Raw genomic sequence first — 24,593 nt, 5'->3', positions numbered from 1 at the left:
GATTTCATGGTTTGCTGCGGAAGACACCTACTCATGGATTCACAGAGCCTATTCAGTTGAATATCTTTATTGATGGTTTGAGACCACAGTCCAAGCAATTGTTAGATGCTTCTACTGGAGGAAAAATTAAGTTGAAGACTTCAGAAGAAGCAATAGAGCTCATTGAGAATATGGCTGCTAGTGATCATGCTATCTTGCGTGATATAACTCATATACCTACCAAGAGAAGCCTGTTAAAACTCTCTTCACAAGATGCATTTTTGGCACAAAATAAGCTGTTAGCTAAGCAGCTGGAATCACTTACAGAGACACTCAGTAAATTGCCAACACAGTTACAAGCGACTCAGCCCTCTCATTTAGTTGTTATGCAGGTTGGAGGTTGTAGTACTTGTGGAAGAGCTCATGAATCCGGATGTTGTATACCCCAAGATGATTTTGCTAAAGAGGTAAATTACACGGGAAATCAAAATAGACAAGGATTTCATTCAGGCGGTTTTTCAGGTTACCAGCAAGGAGGGAATTTCAATCAAAATCAAGGGCAAGGATGAAGGTCACATCCAGGGAATCAGTTTAACAAAGATCAAGGAGGACCTTCCAATAGACCCCCTAGTCAAGGGCCTAATTTATATGAGAGGACCACCAAGCTGGAAGAAACTTTGGCTCAATTTATGCAGGCTTCAATGTCTACCATAAAAGCACTGAGTCAGCTATCAAGAACCTGGAAATCCAAGTACGGTAGCTAGCCAAGCAACTAGCTGAAAGTTCTTCTGGAGGTTTTGGAGCTAACACTGAGAAAAATCCCAAAGAAGAATGCAAGGCTTTTATGACTAGAAGCAAAAGGGAGACCATTGTGGAGAATGAAGGAAGGATTAATGAAGAGGAGGAGTTAGGAGCTGAAAAAGAAAAAGAAAAAGACAAAGATCAGATGGAAGAGAGAAAAATAAAAGAAAATGAGGAAGAAAAAAAATGCAAAAAAGAGAGGTAGTGAGGAAGAGAAAAAGACCAAGAGTGACTTGGCAAGAGAGAAGAAGAATGAGGTTGTCCCAAGTTTAGGAAAGGAAGCACCATATCCTTTGGTGTCGTCTAAGAAGGACAAGGAACGACACTTTTCTCGTTTCCTTGATATCAACAAGAAATTGAAGATCACTATTCCATTCGGAGAAGCCTTGCAACAGATGCCACTCTACTCCAAGTTTCTCAAAGATCTGCTGACCAAGAAGGGCAAATACATCCACAGTGACAACATTGTGGTGGAAGGAAATTGCAGTGTTGTCATTCAGAGGATCCTTCCACCAAAATATAAGGATCTAGGGAGTGTTACCATCCCTTGCTCAATTGGTGCTATGTCAGTTGGAAAGGCACTTATTGATTTAGGGGCTAGCATAAATTTAATGCCCCTATTCATGCGTAGAAGGATAAGAGAGTTGGAAATCCTGCCAACTAGAATGACATTGCAGCTAGCGGATCGCTTAGTCACAAGGCCATATGGTGTAGTAGAAGATGTATTGGTCAAAGTGCGTCAATTCACTTTCCCTGTAGATTTTGTGATTATGGACATTGAAGAGGACGCTGAAATTCCACTGATTCTAGGTCGTCCGTTCATGTTAACAGCAAATTGTGTGGTTGATATGGGAAAGGGTATCCTTGAGATGAGTGTAGATGATCAGAAGGTTACTTTCAATTTGTTTGAAGCAATGAAGTACCCAAGTGACCACAAGGTCTGTTTTAAAGTAAAGAAGGTTGAACATGAGGTGGACATGGTGGCTAGAGCTATGGTATTGCAGTCCCTACTAAAAAAAGCACTGACCAATACTATGGATTGTCTGACAAAAGAGGAAGAAAAAAAATTATAGAATTGTCTGGAAGAATTAGAAGGTTTAGAAGAAATTTCTTCTGAAAAAGTCGTATTTGAAGAATTGAAGAAGGACATCCCTGCGGAAAAGGCCAAAGTGGAGTTAAAAATTCAGCCAGAACATTTGAAATATGTGTTCTTGGGAGAGAATGAAGCAAATCCAGTGATCATCAATAACTCCTTGAGAAAGGAGGAGGAATCTCGGCTAGTGGAGGTTTTGAAGAAACACAAGGCAGCTATTGGATGGCATATTTCTGACCTCAAGGGAATTAGCCCTTCCTATTGCATGTATAAGATCAATACGAAGGCCGAGTACAAGCCTGTAAGACAACCGCAAAGAAGATTGAACCCTGTTATGAAGGAGGAAGTGCGGAAAGAAGTGCTTAAATTACTGGAAGCAGGCCTCGTTTATCCTATCTCTGATAGTGCATGGGTTAGCCCTGTACAGGTAGTTCCCAAGAAGGGTGGCATGACGGTCATCCGGAATGAGAAGAATGATTTGATCCCCACAAGAACAGTCACTGGGTGGAGGATGTGTATTGATTACAGAAAATTGAATGATGCCACAAGGAAAGACCACTTCCCTCTTCCCTTCATGGATCAAATGCTTGAGAGATTAGCTGGACAATCATTTTATTGTTTCTTGGATGGATACTCTGGTTACGATCAGATTGTTGTGGACTTGAATGACCAAGAAAAGACAGCATTCACACGCCCTTTTGGTGTGTTTGCTTATAGAAGGATGCCCTTCAACCTTTGCAATGGTCCTGCGACTTTTCAGCGATGTATGATGGCAATATTTGCTGACATGGTGGAGAAGTATATTGAAGTATTTATGGATGACTTCTTTGTTTTCGGTTCATCTTTTGATTGTTGTCTAGCAAATTTAGAGCGAATCTTGCAATGATGTGAAGAGACCAACCTAGTGCTCAATTGGGAAAATTTTCATTTTATGGTTCAAGAAAGAATTGTGTTGGGCCACAAAATCTCTGTGAGGGGGATTGAAGTAGACAAAGCTAAGATTGATGTGATTGACAAGCTACCTCCTCCAGTGAATGCCAAGGGAGTAAGAAGCTTTTTAGGGCATGTTGTGTTCTATAGGCAGTTTATAAAAGATTTTTCAAAGATTGTCAAACCACTCAGTAACTTGCTCAACAAGGACGCTGTGTTTTTATTCGATGAAAAGTGTTTGAAGGCATTCAACACTTTAAAGACCAGTCTAGTGTCCGCTCCCATCATTACAACACCAGATTGGAGCCAAGAATTTGAGCTCATGTGCGATGCAAGTGATTATGTTGTAGGTGCTGTATTGGGCCAGAGGAAAGGCAGAGTTTTCCATGCTATCTATTATGCCAATTAAGTTTTAAATGATGCCCAGCTGAATTATGCCACCACAGAGAAAGAAATACTTGCAATTGTCTATGCTCTGGAGAAATTCAGATCATACTTAGTTGGATCAAAAGTTATTGTTTACACTGACCGTGCAACCATTAAGTATCTGTTGAATAAAGCTGATTCCAAGCCCAGATTAATTAGGTGGATTTTATTGCTTCAAGAATTTGATCTAGCTATCCAAGACAAGAAAGGATCTGATAATCTTGTAGCTGACCACTTGTCGAGGTTAGTCAATGAGGAGGTGACTTTGAAGAAGCTAGAGATAAGAGATGAATTTCCTAATGAATCACTCTTCATGATGAATGAAAGGCCATGGTTCACTGATTTGGCCAATTTTAAGGCAGTTGGAATCATTCCTAAGGATTTAACTTGGCAGCAAAGGAAGAAATTCTTGCATGATGCCCCATTTTATGTTTGGGATGATCCACATCTATTCAAGATTGGTGCTGACAATCTGTTGCGGAGGTGTGCAACAAAAGAAGAGGCGGGAAACATACTGTGGCATTGTCATAATTCACCATGTGGAGGCCATTACAGTGGAGACAAAACAACAGCCAAAGTCCTGCAATCAGGATTCTTTTGGCCATCAATTTTCAAAGATGCTCATGAACATGCCACTCAATGTGATCAATGTCAAAGAATGGGAGGAATTTCTAGAAGAAATGAAATGCCCTTGCAGAATATTATGGAGGTGGAAGTCTTCGACTGCTGGGGAATTGACTTTGTAGGTCCCCTCCCTCCATCTTTCGGCAATGAATATATCCTTGTGGTTGTGGATTATGTCTCCAAGTGGGTTGAAGAAGTGGCTGCCCCAAAGAGCGATGCTAAAACTATAGTGAAGTTCTTGAAGAAGAATATTTTTGCTCGCTTTAGGGTGCCAAGGGTCCTAATCAGTGATGGGGGCTCTTACTTTTGCAACAACCAACTGTAGAAGGTGTTGAGCCGTTACAATGTCACAAACAAAGTAGCCTCACCATATCACCCACAAACAAATGGTCAATCTGAAGTTTCCAACAGGGAACTAAAAAAGATTTTGGAGAAGACTGTGGCTGCCACCCGAAAGGATTGGTCAAGCAAGCTAGACGATGCACTATGGGCTTATAGGACTGCCTTCAAGACCCCTATAGGCCTGTCTCCGTTTCAAATGGTTTATGGCAAAGCTTGCCACTTACCAGTAGAAATGGAGCATAAAGCATATTGGGCTTTGAAGTTTTTAAATTTTGATGAGGCTCTATCAGGGTAAAAGAGGAAGCTGCAACTCTTGGAGTTGGAAGAAATGAGACTGAATGCATATGAGTCTTCCAAGCTGTACAAAGAAAAAGTGAAGGCTTATCATGACAAAAAGCTGCTAAAGAAAAACTTTCGACCGGGTCAACAAGTTCTGTTATTCAATTCAAGATTAAAGTTATTTCCAGGCAAGTTAAAATCTAAATGGTCTGGACCATTCACCATCAAGGAGGTCAAGCCTTATAGAGCAGTGGAATTATTTGACCCTCAGTCAGAAACTCAGGATAGAAGCTGGACAGTAAATGGCCAGAGACTGAAGCTATACCATGATGGAATATTGAGAGATTGACCACCATTCTACAATTACAAGACCCCTAGAGGTAACATACGTCAAGCTAGTGACGTTAAAGAAGCACTTACTGGGAGGCAACCCAGCTTTTTTATTCTGTTTTCTCAATCATTTTTTTTGTTAAGCATTATGTAGTTAGGTTTTGACTCATTTGAGATTGCTAGATTAAGGTGTTAAGCATGTTTTGTATGATAAAAGGGGTTGGTCAAAAGCTTCTCTGAAGCATTGGATGAGGAAAGAACTTAGAAATTTTCAGTCATCCAACTCGCTCAGCACGCCTCATTCGCTAAGCAAGCCATACCTTATGCACTGAGCGAGTAGCATCTCTCGCTAAGCGCGCCAACCCTAGTCCATTGGTTGTTGGGGTCTCGCTAAGCGAGACAGTCGCGCTAAGCCCAAAAACCTCTCGAGTTATGCATTTAATGGAATTGGGCTAAGCGAGTCATCTCGCTAAGCGCGACATAGTCTCTCACTAAGCGCGACATAGTCTCTTGCTAAGCGCGCCTGTGCATTAAGCGCAAAAGGCTCTCTGCCTGGACTTTCATGGTAATTGGGCTAAGTGGGCCATTTCGCTAACCCCAAAACCCTCTCTGGAATGGAAATAGCACTAAGCGAGACCATTTTGCTAAGCGCGACCCCACTATTGCATCATGAGGCATTTAATTCGCTGAGCGAGCCATGTCCCGCTTAGCGAAAGTTACAGACCAATCAGAGCTGCATAACTCGCTAAGCGCGCCCTTGTGCCCTAAGCCCAAAAACCTCTCGGGTTTCCTATATTTTGAATTGGGCTGAGCGAGTCAGTGTCGCTAAGTGCATGAGTTTAAATTCTAAAAATTCAAACGTCACAGAGTGCTCACTTAGCAAGTCACTTGCACTTAGCGAGCAGATCGAAACTGCCAAAAATAAAACATAACTGCCTTAGGCAGTTACCTTTGCATTATTTTATAACCTCCCTCACACATCTTTCGCAATCATTGGCGTGATTTTGCACTGTGCTTTCATTCTTTCTCTACTTCCTGCCTTCAATTCACTTCAATCTCTGCAATCCAAGTAAGTTTCTTTACTCTATTGTCATTTTAACTTTCTGAACCCTAGGGTAGAAGACCTATAAGTTTCTCTGTGATTTTGTTAGTATGTTGTTAGGGCTTTAGTTTAGTATGTAATGTAGGTTGTTTGGAGGGCTAAGCCTCAGGCTTAAACATGGCAATGAGGCGGGGCGGGGAAAAGTATTGTCTCCCCAATCCCCGACTCCGACTCCCCAACATGTCCCCATACCCGTACCCGATACTTGACGGGTTTAAAAGTTTTATCCCATCCTCGTACCTGTCGGGTATCGGGTATCCCCGACCCCGACCCATACCCGATTCCAATTAAAAAAAATTTTAAAAATAGTAAAAATTTGACTTTAGAAAAAATAAATTTATTGTTAAACATTTATTTTCAACTACTTATATATCATTAAATTTATTATAGCGTATGTGCCTACAAAATTCATTAAGAAATGAATATTAAATTATGTAAAAATTCTAAAATAAAATTAACTAGTAATAAATAAAATAAAGACTAACACATTTGTCTAGCGTGATTCCATAATTTTTTAAGGTAAATAAAATACGTCAAATATGAAACAACATAATTCAAATGTTCATTAGTTCAAATTACACCAAATTAGAAATAACTAGAAAATGAAAACAATGTCCATCATCAAAATAACCACCAACTTCACCAAAGATGTCATCAATATTTCTTCTTCAACGCTCAACCTGGTATTTATAAAATCAAACATCATATTTTAGATGTTTCAAATCTTAAAATCATACATCACATTAGTAAATAAGTATAGTTATTACTTTACCAATCAACAATAATGTCTACTAATCTTGCAAACATTGAGTAATGCTACTGACCAAAGATCCACCTATATTTTAAAAATTTTGAAAAATTAGATATGTATAATGATATTAAAATTTTTTTAGAACAACTAAAAGTGAATATACCTTCATCATCGGATTCAATCTCATCAGTAAAAGTTGATTCTTCAATTGATCTAGAACCTATAAATAATAATTTTAAAATAATAAATAACAAGTTATAAGTTTTAAAAATATAAGCAATTCATAAAGTATCACATAAGCATTTAGAATTTTACCTGCAGTCTCTGAATTCCATAACCAACTTTTAGAACATATCAAAGCTTCTAAAGTAGTATAATGAAGTTGACTATGATGAGGAGTTAATATCTGACCTCCAATACTAAATTTTGATTCAAAAGCTACAGTGGAGATCGGAATAGCTAACGCATCCCTTGCAATTGCTTGTAGTATTGGCTACTTTAACTCATTCAATTTCCACCACATTAAGATATCAAAATCTGAACTTCTTGGTAAAAATTCCTCCTCTAAGTAATGATCTAACTCCGTTTTCATAGTTGATGTTCTTGCCCTTTTCTTTCTTTGAATGTATCTATCATAATCACACAATTTACTCTTTTCATCACTAACCACATTTGGTGATTCAAAAGAACTAGTAGAATCTTGATGCTCTTTGGCTTGATATTCCGAAACCAAATCATAACACAAGTTTCGGATCCTATTAACTTGTGAAAAAAAAATCAATGGGGCAAATTGATTCAAAGTAAAACTCAAGCAACTCCATTTTGTATCTTAGATCTAAAACAGTAGCAACTCCCATGATCACATGAATAACACTCCAATAAGAATCAAATTTTTGTAACATCTTTCCTGCCATTTTTTGAATCACTTCATTAGGGGAATTGACCCATTCAGATAAAGTCATCTTGATCTCACAAATTTGAGGAAAATAAATGTTGGCAGTTGGATATTTAGTACCATAAATCATTTCTATAATATCATTAAATATGGCCAACCTCTTACACACTTCCTTTGCAAATTCCCATTGTGAATCACTTGGAAAACAAGAGTATTGAGTTTCACGCTGCTTTAATCGGGAAAACACATCCTCATATGATATTGCAACATCAAGCATCTTGTAAGTTGAATTCCATCTAGTTGGACAATCTAAACTCAACTTTTTGGTGCAAGGGATTCGCAATTGTTTAGCAGTTTCTTGAAAAGTTAATTGATAATTCTCACTAAATTTTTCTGAACTTTAAATAACAAGAAGTTTTAAATTCTTTGTTTTTAGTTAATTGATAATTCTTTGTTTTCAATTAACACTAGAAGGATGATTATCAAATTCTTTGCATATTTTGTGGAGATGCACATGTGAAATACTACTCTGTATATGCTTAGGTTTATCTCATTAAAAAAATCCTAAATAAAAAAACTGTTTATGAGCCTAGAGGGGCATGAATTGGATCCTAAATTCCTAATTGAAAGAAAGTTGTTGACAATGAATCTTAGAGCAGAATAAGTTGAAGAAACATCATATAAAACAAAAACAGACTGAAAAAGCATACAACGAGATTGATATATACCTTACGACAGAAAGCATAAAGGCAAACATTTTAAGAAGAAAAAGCTTTAGATGGAAAACTTGTGGTGACACGGTTGGGCAACTACACAAAGCACAGCGTCGTGTTCAGTTCTTAGGGTTTGTGTTTTTATTAAGAGCTTTGCTATATCCTCCTATATCCAAGAGACTGGAAAAACCAGCGACTCAATTAAAATATTATAACATTTTTCTCTCACTAATGAAAATCCACATTCAATCCAAAGCAGGGAACATAAAATAAAACCACTGTACTAATCAGACATTGAGCATAACAGCACAAGATCACCGATTTCCTTCCGACTTGTTTGCGCGAAATGTAAAGAAAACCATTAAAAGAAGAAAAGCAAGGAAGCCATACCTGATTACCTGAAGGAAGAAGAAGAGGAAGATTCAAGGTCTAAAGTTAGGGTTAGGGTTGGGGGTAGGACCGTAGGATGCTGTTTGGTGATATAATGCGGCTTTAGCTTTTTTCTAATTCTCCCTGAACGGACTCAAACCTTATTCTTTCACGTGCGGACCCTATTTATGTTATTTTTATTTATGTTATTTTCAGTGGCGGGGTGGGTCGAGGTCAGGGTTGGGGCGGATACAGTAATCCCATACCCATACCTGTACCCTACTTTTGGTCATCGGGGAAAACCCGAACCCGAACCCATACCCGGTCAACTCGGATATTACCCGTCAAAGTCGGGATGGGTTCGGACGGGTACCCACGGATACGGGTTTTCCTGTCATGTCTACTCAGGCTTCCTATGCCTGAGAAGTGGCTAGGGAGTTGAGGCTTCGAAGCCCCAATTTTTCTGGAAATTCGATGCATTCGCTAAGCGAGTTCATCCGCTTTGGTTGAATTTCTGGGTTTTCTGATGAACACGCTAAGCGGGCCCTGTCCCGCTAAGCGAGTTCATCATTTCTGTTTAAAATTCTACATATTTGTATGAACTCGCTAAGCCATTGCTCTACGGCTTAGCGATCCTTTAAATTTCAGTTTAATTTCTGAGTTCGCATGAACTCGCTAAGCTGGCATGCCGCGCTTAGCGAGTACACTTAGTTAGGACCGTTGACGAGAGGCATTTTGTATTCCCGTTGCGGCTAAGTGAGCCTCACTCACTAAGCTAGCATGCCTCTGTTGTGAGTAAGCTTGGGCTAAGTGAGTCTGTCTCGCTAAGCCCAAGGTAATTTAGCTCTGTAGAATTTTTGTGCATCCGCTAAGCGAGCCGTGCTCGCTAAGCGCAATTTCGTCTCTATTTTAGAATAAGGCTTAGAGAGCCTGCTTGCTAAGCCATTAATGTTGTAGTAGTCAAGTCCTGCTAAAAGCCCACTGGCACTAAGCCTGGGTAGTGTGCCACGCTAAGCGCAATTAGCTCTCTGTTAGAGAATAAGGCTTAGCAAGCCATGCTTGCTTAGCCATAGTATTTTTTCAGCTAAGCGAGGGTGTCTTGCTTAACCAAAGTCTTTGTTTTTCTGTTGTCGCGCTAAGCGCCCCCTGCGCACTAAGCGCATGTTGTTATTTTCTGAAGGCGCGCTAAGTGAGCCTAACTCGCTAAGCGCCCAACTCTTTTTCCTGTTTTGTTTCCTGTTATCTGCTTTCAATAAACCCTGTCTAATTTCATTTCTTTTGCTTGTTTTGGTGCAGATGTCCTCTAGGAAGAGAAGAGCGTCCAACTCCCAACCCCAGGACCTTTACGATACATCTAGGTTCATTTCTGAGGTCACCTGGGAGCGATACGAACAAAACATCCAGTATATCAGCACAAAAATAGCTTAATCACACTATCACAGAAAAAGATCTAACACAATATATCAACACAAAAATATCTAACACAAAAAATTATAAAAAATATCCAACACAATATATTGGGAAGCTATAAAATTAAGGATGTTGCTAGTACCTCAAAATGCGACTTTGCAAAGTCCATGATCTATCAATGTAATGAGCTGTGACAGCCATATACCCTTTCTTTTGGTTGCTTGCAGTCCACATATTTGATGTAATTGCCACCCTTCCTTCATTTGTATCCAACAGCTTCATAACAATTGATTTTTCAAAGTCGTAAACATTAAATATCTTTTTCTTTATAGTGTTTCGTGAAGGACATTGAAATTGTGGTTGGAGTGTAGCTAAAAGTCTTCTAAACCCAACATGATTCACTATTGAAAGTGGATATTCATGCATGATAATAGCACATGCAAGATCCTTCCTTGCATTTTCTTCATTATAACTTCCAACAGTCAATTCTTGTCTACCTTGTGTAACCTTAGGAATAAGAAATGTTTGTACCTTCCCTTTGTCATGTAACCTTTTCTGAATGCATTTCTCCATATGGGCATGCAAATGCTTTGTTCCATTCTTTGATGCTCCCTCGAGAAACTTTTTGCAGTATTTACATTGGGCCTTGTCTTGCCCATCAATAGTTTTAATCTTATCAAAATGGTTCCACACAATGCTTTTGAGCCTCCCTCCTCCAGTTTTTGTTGATGATACACCATGGTCATCCACCTCCATGCTAGGTGGTTGTTGCATAGGTTCATTATTAGGATCATCAGCTATACCAGTAGAACTTTCTACTGGAGTTGGTTGGTGTGAAGACAGCGGAGTAGGATGGTCTGAAGACTGTGGAGTTGGTTGGTGTGAAGACAGCGGAGTAGGATGGTCTGAAGACTGTGGAGTTGGTTGGTGTGAACTAGGTTCTTCAGCTTGCATATTTTCTGCCATGGACTTCAACAACAAGCTATTATTTTAAAAACCAAAGCAATTAATATAGATTAACAAACATGAATCAAATAGTAATCCATGGCAATTAGTGCAGAGAATAGTACTTCAAAACCCTGTATAGCCATAAAAATGTGATAAGAAATAAATCTGGTTTCAGCTTATGTTTAGTGATTGAAATCTTGATCTTAATTTTCTTTTTCCATATAAGGTTGCTTTACATTAATATGTTTTATGGTCATTTTGGTTATTTGGGACACTAGATAAATTGCCATAAAATTGCCTTCTATAACACTTAAACGATTGGTTTGTTTGAACTTTGATAGGCATCAAAATCTAGGACCTAGTTGTTGCTTAGATAAGTCTAATGAATTTGGGAAGTTGTCCTTAAGAGAGATATAGAAGCTATGGGATCTGGTGCATGAAAACAGAGCTTGCAGAATTACTAGGACTTGCAACTAATTATAAAATAAATCTCAGGTACATAGATTTATGGAAGTTATGAATAATGACCAAGCAATGAGCTTAAATGTGCTACACTAAAATTCTGATTGTGGTTTAGAGTTTAGACTGTGAATATATGTGATATATTATCAGGAAAATGAGGCCAGAAGGGACTGAGCTGTAGAAAGAGTATGACGATAGAGAAAAATTCTTTGTTACTCCAGCAGAGAAAAATGTCCAAACTCTCCTTTTTTATTTGGAATTTTAAATTCTTTGTTTTAGAATTTTATGCTAACTTATATGATTCAGAAGACAAATCCCCAAGATAGTGTAGAGTGAGAGGGAAGCTGATTAAGTTTGATGCTGCAACTCTTAACGAGTTCTTGTAGACCCCAGTGGTTTTGGAGCCAGGGGAGCGATACTCTACATACTCCAGGTTTTGTAGCACATACCCTGACCCCTAGGAGCTTGCTGCCAGACTATGCATTCCAGGGCGGGGTTTCGTACTTAACGCTGAGGGAGCACCTTGGAAGCTTCCGAGGAAGGACCTCACTACTCTTGCTCAAACCTGGAGTGTTCTATCATATTCTAACCTCGCCCCTACTTCTTACACGCCCGATCTTAATATGGACAGGGAGAGGTTAGTTTACGAACTCGTCATGAAGATGGACATGGACGTGGGCTCCATCATTTCTGGTCAGATCTCCCAGATGGCCCAATCCAGCTCATTTGGGCTCAGATTTCCTGTACTTATCACAGCTTTGTGCATAGCCAGAGGAGTCGTCCCTGACTCACTCACTTTTGAGTCTCTGAGCCCGGTCATTAACTTGACATATACTCGGAAGAACTGCTGGAACCCAGATGATCCGACAATCACATTTCCTGGGTCCCGCAAGGCCCGGGCTCGGGGACCCTCAGACGCTTCCACTTCTACCCCTGCTCCTACTCCAGTTCCCACACCAGCAGCTGCACTAGCACTGGTTCCTCCTCCAGCACCTCCAGCAATCTCTGGCCCTTCCGTGCAGACCCTGGACGTCATTAGTGCCAATGCTACATAGCTTCCACCACGGCTTATGCCTAGTGATGCAGAGTATCCATGACTTGGCTCAACATCGACCCATCATCAGCATGGAGGACTTTATGGCCCAGGTGGCCTGGTGAGGAATCCAGCCTTCTTCTACGGGGGGAGGTGAGGCTCCTACAGCCCAGGAGCCGCAGCCAGAGCTGGAGGTGAAGGAGATGTCAGGACACACCTATGCCAGCCTAGGATGCCCCCACATCACCTCAGGACGACCTGTTGGATCGAGTGGCCTCAAAATAATTAAAAAGGGGGGGTTGAATTAATTATTCCTAAAACTTTACCAATTAAAAATTACTTTTTTAAGGCTTTTACTTTTTTCGTTAAGAGAATATGGAGTAGAAGAGAAACTTAATAGAAAGTAAAAGCGAAAATTAAATGCACAGCGGAAAGTAAAAGAGTAGGGAAGAAGGAAACAAACACACAAGAGTTTTTATACTGATTCGGCAACAACCCATGCCTACCTCCAGTCCCCAAGCGACCTGCGGTCCTTGAGATTTCTTTCAACCTTGTAAAAATCCTTTTATAAGCAAAGATCCACAAGGGATGTACCCTCCCTTGTTCTCTTTGAAACCCTAGTGGATGTACCCTCCACTAGAACTGATCCACAAGAGATGTACCCTCTCTTGTTCTCAGTCAAAACCAAGTAGATGTACCCTCTACTTGTACCACAAAGGATGTACCCTCCAATGTGTTAAGACAAAGATCTCAGGCTGTTACACCTTTGATACTTTGTGAATGGGGATACAAAAGAATTCTCAGGCGGTTAAACCTTTGAACGCTTTTGTATTAGGGAATGGGAAGAATCAAAAGAATTCTCAGACTGTGTCGTTTTGAATTCTTTGACAAGGGAGAAGGGAGACACAAAAGAATTCAGGCGGTTAGTCCCTTGTTCTTTTGGAAAAGAGAGAAGAGAGACACAAAAAAAATTCAGGCGGTTAGTCCTTGGCGAATTCTTTTTGGCAAAGGGAGAAGAGAATGAAAAGATGAATAGCACAAGTTTTCAAGGTTTGGAAAACCAGAAAACTTCAGAAAGCTTTTGGTTCAAAGAAGAAGAAGAAGTTCAAAGAGATTCAAGGCTTGTAAAGGATTGTATGAAATGAGTGTTCAAGATTGAATGAATGAATTGATTGAAAATGCAAAACAAAGCCTTGCTTTTATAGACTCTTCATGTCTGGTCAAGAAGGCCATTCAGAAGAGTTATAACTTTTTAGAAAAACTTAAAACCCATTTGAAAAAGTCAAAACCTTTTTGAAGAGTTACATCTTTTGATTTTTCAGAAATAGTCACTGGTAATCGATTACCAAATAAGTGTAATCGATTACACAAAGCTTTTGAGTGAAACAATGTGACTCTTCATTTTTAAATTTGAATTTCAACGTTCAAGGACACTGGTAATCGATTACCAAAAACATTGTAATCGATTACAGCCTTTTGAAAATATTTGGAATGTTGTAAATTCAGTTTGAAAACTTTTTCAAACTCATTTTGCTACTGGTAATCCATTACAACAATATGGTAATCGATTACCAGAGAGTAAAAACTCTTTGGTAAAGGTTTTGTCAAAAACTCATGTGCTATTCAAAGTTTTGAAAAAACTTTTTAATACTTATCTTGATTGAGTCTTTTCTTCATTCTTGAATCTTGAGTCTTGAATCTTGATCTTGAATCTTGATTCTTGATTCTAGGCTTTCTTCTTGAGTCTTGAATTCTCCTTGATTCTTGAACTCTTGACTTGTTCTTGATTCTCTTGAGATGTTCTTTGATTCACTTGAGTTGTTCTTTGATCTTTGAGCTTTTTGTTCATCACCTTTGTCATCATCTTTTGTTGTCATCATTGTTATCATCAAAACACCTTTGAATCATTTTTTATTCATCATGAAGCTTTGCTTCCACACGACCCAACACCGATTGAGGATGGTTGATGACAAGATTCATTTTATTTTTCTGCTATTTAGACAATTTTTAATTTTCAGTTTAGTTTAGTTTTATTTATTTTACTTAGCACTTTTACACAACTTTTTGAACAATTTACTGGTTTTTGATTATGCACAGTGGTTTTTGAAACATGTTTTGGTTTTAATTGCTGGTGTTTGTTGATTCGTTTGAATTGAATTGATTGTGTGAATTGAGTGAATTGCGATACTAGATCACATGCCTTGAATAAGTATGCGATATTTAGAAGAGAAAGAACATGAAATTAGGGGCGTGAGTAAAAATGTTAGTTTGTTTGATAGGTAAATAGCGAAGGTAATCAATCACTATAACCCAGTGAGATGTGTGAATCTAAATTGTGAGAGAACGACTAGCATTAAGTATCAATTTTTGCATGAATCTCTAAATACTGAATGAATGCATGAGTTGGAAATGATGAAGGCCATGATTGATTGATTTAGCCACTTAGCCAAACAGCCTTACCTTGTTCATGAATGATTAAACCCTTGCACCCATTTTGAGCTTGAGTATGATTGAATAAATTCTTGAACCCTAAGCCTGATTGAAATTATAATCTCCGTTGACCTGTCCTTAGGTTATAGGAGAGCATTATGGTTTAAGACAAATGTGTCCCAAATTTGGGGGAGTGTGTTTGGGTGATTTTGATTGCAGGAAAGAAAGCAAACAACCACAGAAAACCATATCTAGTAGCAGTAATCATAAGCTGCTAAAAAAAAAAGAAGTTGAAAATTCCAAGAATAAGTAAACTTGTGTGTTGTTGCTTGAGCTGAATGTCTATTATGCTTGTGGCATATCAATAAAAGCTGGGAACTAAAGAAAAAGGTGATCTAAGGATGAATGCTCTCCTAGAACCTAAGTTTTGCATCCTAGAAAAACCATGAATTGTTTGTAGCCCAACCTCATTACAAGCCAAGAAAGTCCTTCAGATTCATTTTGTGTATTTGTGATTGTATGGAATGAGATGAAATGCAAAAGTTGAGGCTTGTGTTGGTTGTTTATTTGAAGAATTACCTTAAAAATTTATGCCTATGAGAGAAACAGTGGTCGTGAGGATTAAGCTTGGTTAACTTGCCTTGATACCTGTCATGCTTGCTAGCTTATTTTATTTGTGCTGCTTAATAGACATGTTCATATCTTTGAAATACTGCATACCTTGGTGAAAGGTTGTTGGTTGAAGCATTGCTACTTTTCTTTGTTCATGTGATTGAAACATTTGAAACAAACACAATTTTGGCTAACCACTATTGATTCCATTCACTTGAGGACAAGTAAACTGTTATTCCTTTGCTTGAGGACAAACAAAACTATAAATTTGGGGGAGTTTGTTAGTGGTTATTCATAAGTTAGTTTGGTATTGAAAATTTGCAAGGAAATAGCATTGTGCCTCTAATTTATGGTTCTTTTTGTAGAAATTGTAAATATTTTCTTTATTGTGTGATTTTATAGGATAGAAACTCCAATTTTGTGACCTAATGTTGAATCCAACTCAATTTCAGGCTAAAGAAGAGAAGGTTGAAGCTGCTGATGACTCGCTTAGCGAGGAAGATCCGCTCAATGAGACTCATCAGCTTAGCAAGGCATCCAGCTCGCCTAGCGGATGGGAAACCCTAGAAGAGGATAAGTCAGAGATCTGCATGCCCAGCGCGCAGCCAGCCCGCCTAGCGAGGACGTTGTCTCTTCTCGCGCTCAGCGCGCCCACTCTTGCTAAGCGAAAATCCACTAACTCTCGCTTAGCGAGACATGCTTGCTAAGCGAGCCTTTGGAAGCTAAAGAATCTAAGAGCCTTTAAAAAACTGAAGTTGGCGTAAATGAAAAAAAGACAACCAGTGGAAAGCAGCAAAGGGAGCTTAACTTTGTGAAAATAGAGAGATTTAGGGTTTAGAGGCTGGAGAAGACATTCTCCATCATCTTCCAATTTTTTTCACCAAAAATAGTTTCTTTCTTGTATTTTTGAAGCTTTGCTTGTAATGGAAGGCTAAGCCTCTTTGTTGGGGAGTTACTACTGAACCTCTTGATGTAATACTCTTACTATCTATTTAATGTTATTTTTATGTGTTTATTGCTTCTATCTATGTTTATTTTACATGCTTGTGGCTTGATCAACCATTTGTATGTGTAGTTAGGCTTTTTAGTATTGGAAAATTCTTTAAAACCTTAGAACTTGATAGAGCAAGCTAGAAATCTGTATGTCTAGGAAAGGAGTGCAGTGATCTAGTCAATTTTACACTGTAGGCTTAGTGCAACTCTTTTAGCACAAGTTTGTTGAGGAATCAAGAACAAAGGCTAAAGAGAGTTAAGCTCATTCATGTGAGGAATCATGGTTTGAGTAATTTCTCAGTGTAAGAACACTAGGATAACATTAAATAGAGAAAAACACATTTTATACAGCAAGAGAAATTCAGTAGGACACTTCCCAATGTTTTTAACTTGATAGTTGTCACTTTTTATAACTTTAAATATTCTATTTTTGTTCAAATAGGTTTTAAGGTACAAAACTCAACATTTGCTTTGTTTTAATCCTTATAAGTGTTTACATATTGAGTATACATGGTCTAGGTGAAACAAATTCCCTAAGGATACGATACTCGGTTTTACCATTTTATATATTACTTGTGCAAATCGGTACACTTACCGAACACATCTGAACAACAAGATCACCTCCTATTCATCTACTCCTCAAGTACGTTAAATACATGATCATCACAGGCACAAATCACATGTGCAACAACATAAAGGTAAACTAACAAAAAATAAGCATACTAAAATAGTATACAATTTAACAATTAAAACATAAACAAACACCATCATATACATATAGAAAGTAATTTTTAGAAATCATACATAAGGCATAAATATTAGAAATCCAAACAACAAAGCATCTCATAATAATCATCACCATAATTCATCCATCAAACATCTTCATAATCATTCCATCAACCATCGACACTAAAGACAAACTCGACTTTATGGAGGTTTGCACTACATGAGTGATTAACCTAAACACATCCCTTAACATAGTCACATTCTATGATTTGACCATTCGTGGAGATCCAGATTAATCCTGCAGAGGAAGTGTGATTTTACCGAAAATGGATGAGCGTGGTTAGTGGCTTACCTCCATAAGGCTTGCAAAGATCTTAACCTACCTAAGAGTTTGTACACTCATCCATTCTATAGGCCCTTTCATCATTAGCCACCACCGACGACCTCCAACACTAGGTTGAGGGTCTTCTTAGTACCCACAACTTATGTGCCTATTCACAACAACAACAACTAAACTTAGATTCCTTGAGGTTTAAGATATGACACCTTCATATCCACTATCTCACTCATGGTCGATTGTAAGGGTCCAAGTTTCACCATCAACAACAATTCATCCCATATACACTGAAAGTCACTAAACCTCTTGGGAAGTAGTTCCCAACACTCTGACACACCATTCAAAGTCAAAACCTAGGGGTGGTACTTGGAAAGATACCCTACTAGACGAGACCCATAGGTCTCTTTAGTTAGGCAGAGTTCTGACATTGAACTTACCCTTCCAAGTATACAATTTTCCTTTCAACAAAAACCTTTCCAAAAGTCATAGCTGACCCTTCCAACACATATGGATAATTACAAGGCAAAATTATCATCCTCAACAATCATATGATATCACAAATTCATATTATTATCAATGAAATTAACCCAACATAACTCAAGACATTCATTAGTTAACATAATTATCTCATCATCAATATAATATTCTCAACAATAACATCATAGACCAATTAAATCATATGATCATGCATCACTATACCATAACAACTTTCCATTTCATGTTTAAGGTTATCAAAACATCTCATAAGTTTTGGGTTACTATCTCCTTCATTTTCTATTATGTGTCTATGACCTTCATAGATTGTAAACATGATAATTAAAGATATATTAACTTAATCAAGTTGATTCTTGTCTCATTTGAAAGTCAAGAAGATTATCTCCAACTTTTATGTTTACCCAAAGACCTATTTTGGAAGCATAGTATGCCTAAAATAACAATCTACATGAAACTTTTACTTATTACCGACAACTTGACCTTTGTTCACTAATTTGATCATATCTAAAGTTATACACAATATTTTAAGTGAGACAAAAGCTATTAGTTAGCTAACATTTAGGACTGCAATTTTCATGCAGATCACCTTTCCAAATTTAGTCATCCAGATCACCTACAAGGCTACACAACTACATATTTTCGATGTAGCAAGAACAATTTTAGCTATAGTGAAAATATGTAATATTCATTGTAGCAAGAACAACTTTAGCCGCAACGAAAGTCTTTTTTAGTTGCAACGAGTACAATTTTAGTCATAGCAAAAATAAATTTGCAGAATCATAATTTTCTACCATGCTTCCCATCTAATGAGTTCCAATCCATTTCCAACTCAAATATTTCATTTTTAAACATGAACATCAAATTAAAACACCACTAATAATCTAAAAACAACAATACAACATGTTAAACATAAGATTGAAGTTAGTTTAAAGCTTCCCTTGTCTATCCAAACTCAATGAACTAGATTTGAGGAGAAAGAAGGAAGAAAGAAGAAGACTTTAGGTCCAATATGGAAGCTTTCTCCTACTTACACAACAACTCTACACCATTCATACCACCCAATCCCTCAAAACCAACAAAAACAACATAAAAACCTTGAAAGTGAGCATTTTTATGAGCTCTCAAAATTTTTCATGGAAGAAAAGGAAAATAGAACATGAGAGGAGAAAGAAAAGGGACTTTTAACACTGATATTAGTCTACAACTCAAGAAAAGCACAACTACAAAGTCTTAAACTCTCCAATGGAGGGTTTTCTTGGAGAGGGAGAAAAGAGTGTCAGTGTTTTGGTTCATATTTGTCAAGGGTCTTTGAAGGGTTTATGACTCTCCCTATTTCCTTTCTTTGCACCCTACAACTCACTAAACTCACCCACCTCATTCTCTTCACTCAAAACCCACACATCTAGGCCTAAGCACTCTAAAAACCAACTAATCACACATAAAACATGGTTTAAACAAAAACATAGGTATAAACACTATAAACCATCATCTCATAATTAATTAATTAATTACATGCACTTAAATTTAAATTTAGTCATTGTTGCAATCCAAATAAAACACTTAATCAAACATTATGAAAATCATAGTGTTCCAGATCCTGATCTGGATAGTATAAATTTGGATCTCAATGGTTTTTCAAATTTCCAAAGAGAATCAATTGTTTAAAAAACAAAAAAAAAAGTCATAGCCAGAGGCGCTCATTAGAGGTGGGTGACACCAACGAGATCTACTGATCCTGGATTTGTTCCTCGTTGAACTTTTTCTTTTTTCCTTTTCGCGAGGAGAGGCTCTGATCTTGGAGTCTCTAAAGCTCCATGAATGAGAGAGGCAAAGGTATCGAGCAGGGTGTGGTTGCTTGCGGTGGAGAGATGGTGGTTCATGATGGTGGAGAATAGAAGGCAAAGAAAAAAGACTGGGGGATAGAGAAGAGAAAGGTAAAAGAAGGAAAGATAAGCAGCAAAGGAGAAAAAAAAGAAAAGAAAAACTACGTTTTTCGTCCCTAAATTTTTTTACATTTATGGTTTTGGTCCCTAAATTTTTTGAAAACCGGTAAAAGTTCTTAAATTTTTTTTTCGTCTAATATTTTAGTCCTTTCCATCTATTTTCCCTGTTAATTGATGATTTAATATTGATTTTATTATTATTTTATTTTATTATTTTTTTGGTGTATTGTATTTTTTAAAGATTAAATAATTTTTGGTGGCTTTTAGCAGTCACAAATTCCTTGATCTTGAGCAACTAAGAACTTGAAAATCAAACTCCATCCAAATCATTTCATAAATCACAAATTGGACATTTATATTCTACACTTCACCACCAGCTTCCTGCACCTCCCATTTTTATTGTATTGAGTAAATTATTCTTAATAAGTCTCAACATTCCCTTCCTCCAAATGTCTCAACCGTAAATCCCAAACACCTTCCTTGGACCTTCAGAAGCCCTTGCACCCCATGCGACCCCCTTCCGGTGACCCCTTATCTTTTTCTTTAGAATGGGTATTTCGTAATACACTTGCAATTCAAGAATGTATTACAGAACACCTATTCTGGAAGACAAAATCTAAAACATTGTTTGGGAATGGTTATTCCAAAACATGTTTAGCAATTTAAAAGTGTTTTATGGAATACACATTTTGTAATACACTTATAAATCTGAAATGTGTTCTAGAATACCTATTCTAGAAACCAAAAAAAAAAAAATTCTTGTATTGTGGAATGGGTATTCCTAAACACCTTTCAGGATTTACAAGTCTATTATGGAATACTCATTCTGTAATACACTTGTAAATCTTAAATGTGTTTTAGAGTACCTGTTCCAGAATACCTATTCCAGAATCCAAAAACTCAAAAGTTCTAATTATTGAATAGGTGCTCCACAACATATTTTTGGATTTAAAAAGTGCATTATGGAATGCGTCTTCCATAATAGATTTGAAAATCCCGAAATATGTTCCACAACACCCACACTACAGTAGACCAGCCAAACAATCACTTACCTTCGTTGGTGACCGAGGGAAGCAGCGGTGTTGCGTGGAAGAGAAAAGCTACAATGTTGCATGGGAGAGGGAGATGGAGCTCGAGGACAAGTGTTGTCGGAACGGTGTCTCATTGGGGGTGTAGGGCTTTTGAAGGTACAAGGGAAGTTTTAGGGTTGAGACATTTGGGGAAAAAGAGTGTTGAAACTCATTAAGGGTAACTTAGTCAACACAATGAAAATGGGAAGTGTAGGAAACAGGTGGGATGAAGTGAAGAAAATAAATCCCCACAAATTGTCCTTAAAAAGCATCATATTACATAGGAAAATCACTAATTTTTTTAATGTGTGTTAGGTCCAGGGCGGTTGTTATGGGCCCCTGTCACCATTAAAAAATCCGAAAACACCCTTGCCCAAAATGCACAACAAAATTGTAATTCCATTGAACCGGAGGAGTGCGGAAAAAGTGTGCAACAAAATCATGATTCTGTTGTGTGAAAAATGTGCTCAATAGAATCACAGTTCTATTGTGCAAGTGGCGGTCAATAAAGTATGCACAATGGAAGTATGATTTCGTTGTTCATTATGTAACGAAATTATACTTCTGTGATGCATTTTTTTTGGTTTTTCTAATAGTTTGACAAGTGGAAATAACTTATGTATTAAATCAAATTTCATAGAAATGTGAACTACATATTGAGATATACATCCATAAAATTAATTGGATACACGTTTAACGTTTAAAATTATTTCAATCTATAGAAATGTCTACCACATATTGAAATCCTGTAATTGAATGAAATTTATTGAATTGAACACTTGCATGTGTTTCATGTAAGGATTTTTCCACGAACGAGCTTCGAGTGTGCACTATCTTCTCCATCACGGTACAACAGGAGGCAAGGGAAAATTATCCTTTAAAAGAAGCTATATTATCATACAAAAGACGAAGTTTATGAATAAATGAATATTAGCTTACAAAAGTAAATGGTATCTTTAGTGGATAATATATACTTGCACAAAGTGATTTCCATTGACAAATCCAATTGCAATGAGACGGGACGTAGATGGTGCAAGACTCCTAAGTGAAAAAAGGTCAAACTTTGAAGCCTAGATAAGTGGACCAATACAATATTATACCGACTAGCAATGACATAACCCATGTCGGGAATGGTCATCCACTTCGTAGTGGGTACTGGGCCACGTTCAACATACAAAAAGGTTATTAATTCCAACAGTCTTTGTTTTGAGCCAAACAATTCAACATAGAGAGAGTGTCATATTTGAAGTTCTCAAATCAAATCTTGGCGAATGAGAGACCAAGACTCCTCACCATGGCTTAGCAAACCCATAACTACAATTTCCATTTGGTGTGACATCAACAATGCTCAAAATGTATTATTGAAACTCATCGAGAAATTCATCCATATAATGATTCATTGTAGTCTTCTTGTTATCACGACTAAACTTGCAAGCCAAACTTGGAGTTCCCGAACTACCAAGCATATAATGATTCATTTCATCAACGCACTCCCACATTGAAGGTTCATGCTTGGTAGATTTCATAGACTTCGGTGCACCCTTTGTTTTTACTTTCTTTGGAGGGGGACACATTGAAATGGTATTTGAAAATGCAAGTCCATGGACTTTAGTCTTTAAGGTGATTTTACTACCCACATCTAGTTGGGGAAATCTCTTAAACAATGCATCAACCTCATGGGTTAAGGTTAAGTCCCCCCAATGTACATGAATGGACTTTAAGGGAATGAAGTCATATATATTGATAAATTCAGCAAGTTCGCAAGCACATGGTAGACCATGCATAACTCTAAGTGTGCAGCCACAAGTAGAACTCTTAGTACCTACGGTGTCAACTCGTTGCAGCTCATGAAAAATGATGTCTTGTGCTTCTCTTGATACAAAACCGCATATGTTCTTATATACTGAGGTATTAAACCTATACTCGACCGCATTTATGCTTTTCTGAAATGAAGCCTTAATCGTCGTATGCTGCAAGACAATCATGTTATTCAATGCATCTCAACAACTACACAAATCTCCTTTGCTATTGCAAAACAACTTCTTCAATCTCACATGTGTGCCTTCAACCCTATTTATTCAATAAAATGAAATGTAAAAAAAATTTAATTAACAAAAGGAAATGTTAAAAAATGACTAGTGTCAACGAATTTATGTACTTATTTGTTTTTGTGTTCCCAAGATGCATGACTCGATTAGTCTATGCTTGTACAAACTTCTTCTTAAATGGCATCATCCATTTATTTTATACATAGATAACAAATACTTTATAACGTGCACACCGATATGTAAAGCTTTTCAAGCATTCATTATATGATTCTTCATTCAGAGATTGCAATAATAGTTCCCAAGCATCCATTACATTTTGCCACTCTTCAGTCTTATCAATGTGGATTTTGCATTTTGCTCTGACATTCTTTGTAATGTGGAATAGACATAACAAGTTGGTTGAATAAGGAAACATAGTTTCTAATGTATTCATGAAAGCAAGATCCCTATCAGTGACAATAACCTAAGACAACAAATCATCTTTCACAAATAACCTTTTCTCTTTACTTAAAACCTATTCAAAATTATTTGTTTTCTCATAACTTAAATAAGCAAAGGCAACAATGAAAGTTATGCTTGTTTAAGGGATACCAACAATTTCCAACAACGGAAGATGACATATGTTTGTCTTGTAAGTTGTATCACAAATCAACATTTGTCAGATCCTAATTTCATTTAGGTATAATGTTTTTTCATTCATATATGATGTTTTGATCATTGCTAGTCGAATTACGGTGTTTGGCATCAGTTACAGCACAAGGCCAAGGGGTCACGCATGGTTTTGATGGTTGTTTGTTAGCTCCAGAAACAAAAGCCACTAGAAGGGGGCAAAATGGTCATTTTCTAGAATTTTCTAGACCCTAGCTCGCCCAGGCTAGCATCTGACTCACTTGGGCCATGAAATTACCTTCAGCCTTAAGCAACCAGCTCGCCTAGGCGAGCTTCCCCTGCCCCAAATGGCTTTTCCTATAAATAGTTATGCAGGGGAAGGGTTTTGGGGGTTCAAAAAGTTTAGAAAGGAAGAAAAATGAAGGGAAAGGAAGGAAAAAGAAGAAAAACGAAGCTGAGGCGCTGCCGAATCAAACCAAGGATCATTCCTTACGTTGCTTTTCTTGCTAGCCTTGTACCCTATGCAACAACCGGTTAGTTCTTCTTCCTTTTCTTTTCTTTTCCTAAGGGTTGAATGTAATCCATGTACCCTTATAGGTCCTCTCTGATATTATGTATGTATTCATATTCTCCCCTTTATTGTTGGTAATTTCATTTTTATTTGTAAGATTTAATTCTAGTCGACTACCAGTGTCGTGAAATTGTTTTCTTTTCTTTTGTGAGACTAGAGACTAATAAACAAAAAAAAACAAATAAAGAAAATCAATTCACAACCAAACTTCTTTTCATCAAATAGCACTTAAGATCGTTTCAAGGTCCAACAACGCCTTAACGACTCCATTC

General features: G+C 37.5%; 1 protein-coding gene across 1 annotated transcript; it reads left to right on the top strand.

The window, feature by feature from the left end:
- The first annotated feature begins 2,804 nt into the window (after positions 1–2,804).
- LOC106799474 (uncharacterized) lies at positions 2,805–4,490 on the top strand. Its single transcript, XM_026129315.1, has 3 exons — positions 2,805–3,158; positions 3,231–4,174; positions 4,265–4,490. Exons 1-3 carry the CDS (start codon positions 2,805–2,807, stop codon positions 4,488–4,490), a joined length of 1,524 nt encoding a protein of 507 aa, XP_025985100.1.
- Positions 4,491–24,593: the final 20,103 nt, after the last annotated feature.

Source organism: Glycine max, chromosome 1, assembly GCF_000004515.6.
Source record: "Glycine max cultivar Williams 82 chromosome 1, Glycine_max_v4.0, whole genome shotgun sequence".
Taxonomy (NCBI): Eukaryota; Viridiplantae; Streptophyta; class Magnoliopsida; order Fabales; family Fabaceae; genus Glycine; species Glycine max.
Note: the sequence above shows the minus strand (reverse complement) of the source record. Positions and strands in the feature narration are given on the sequence as shown.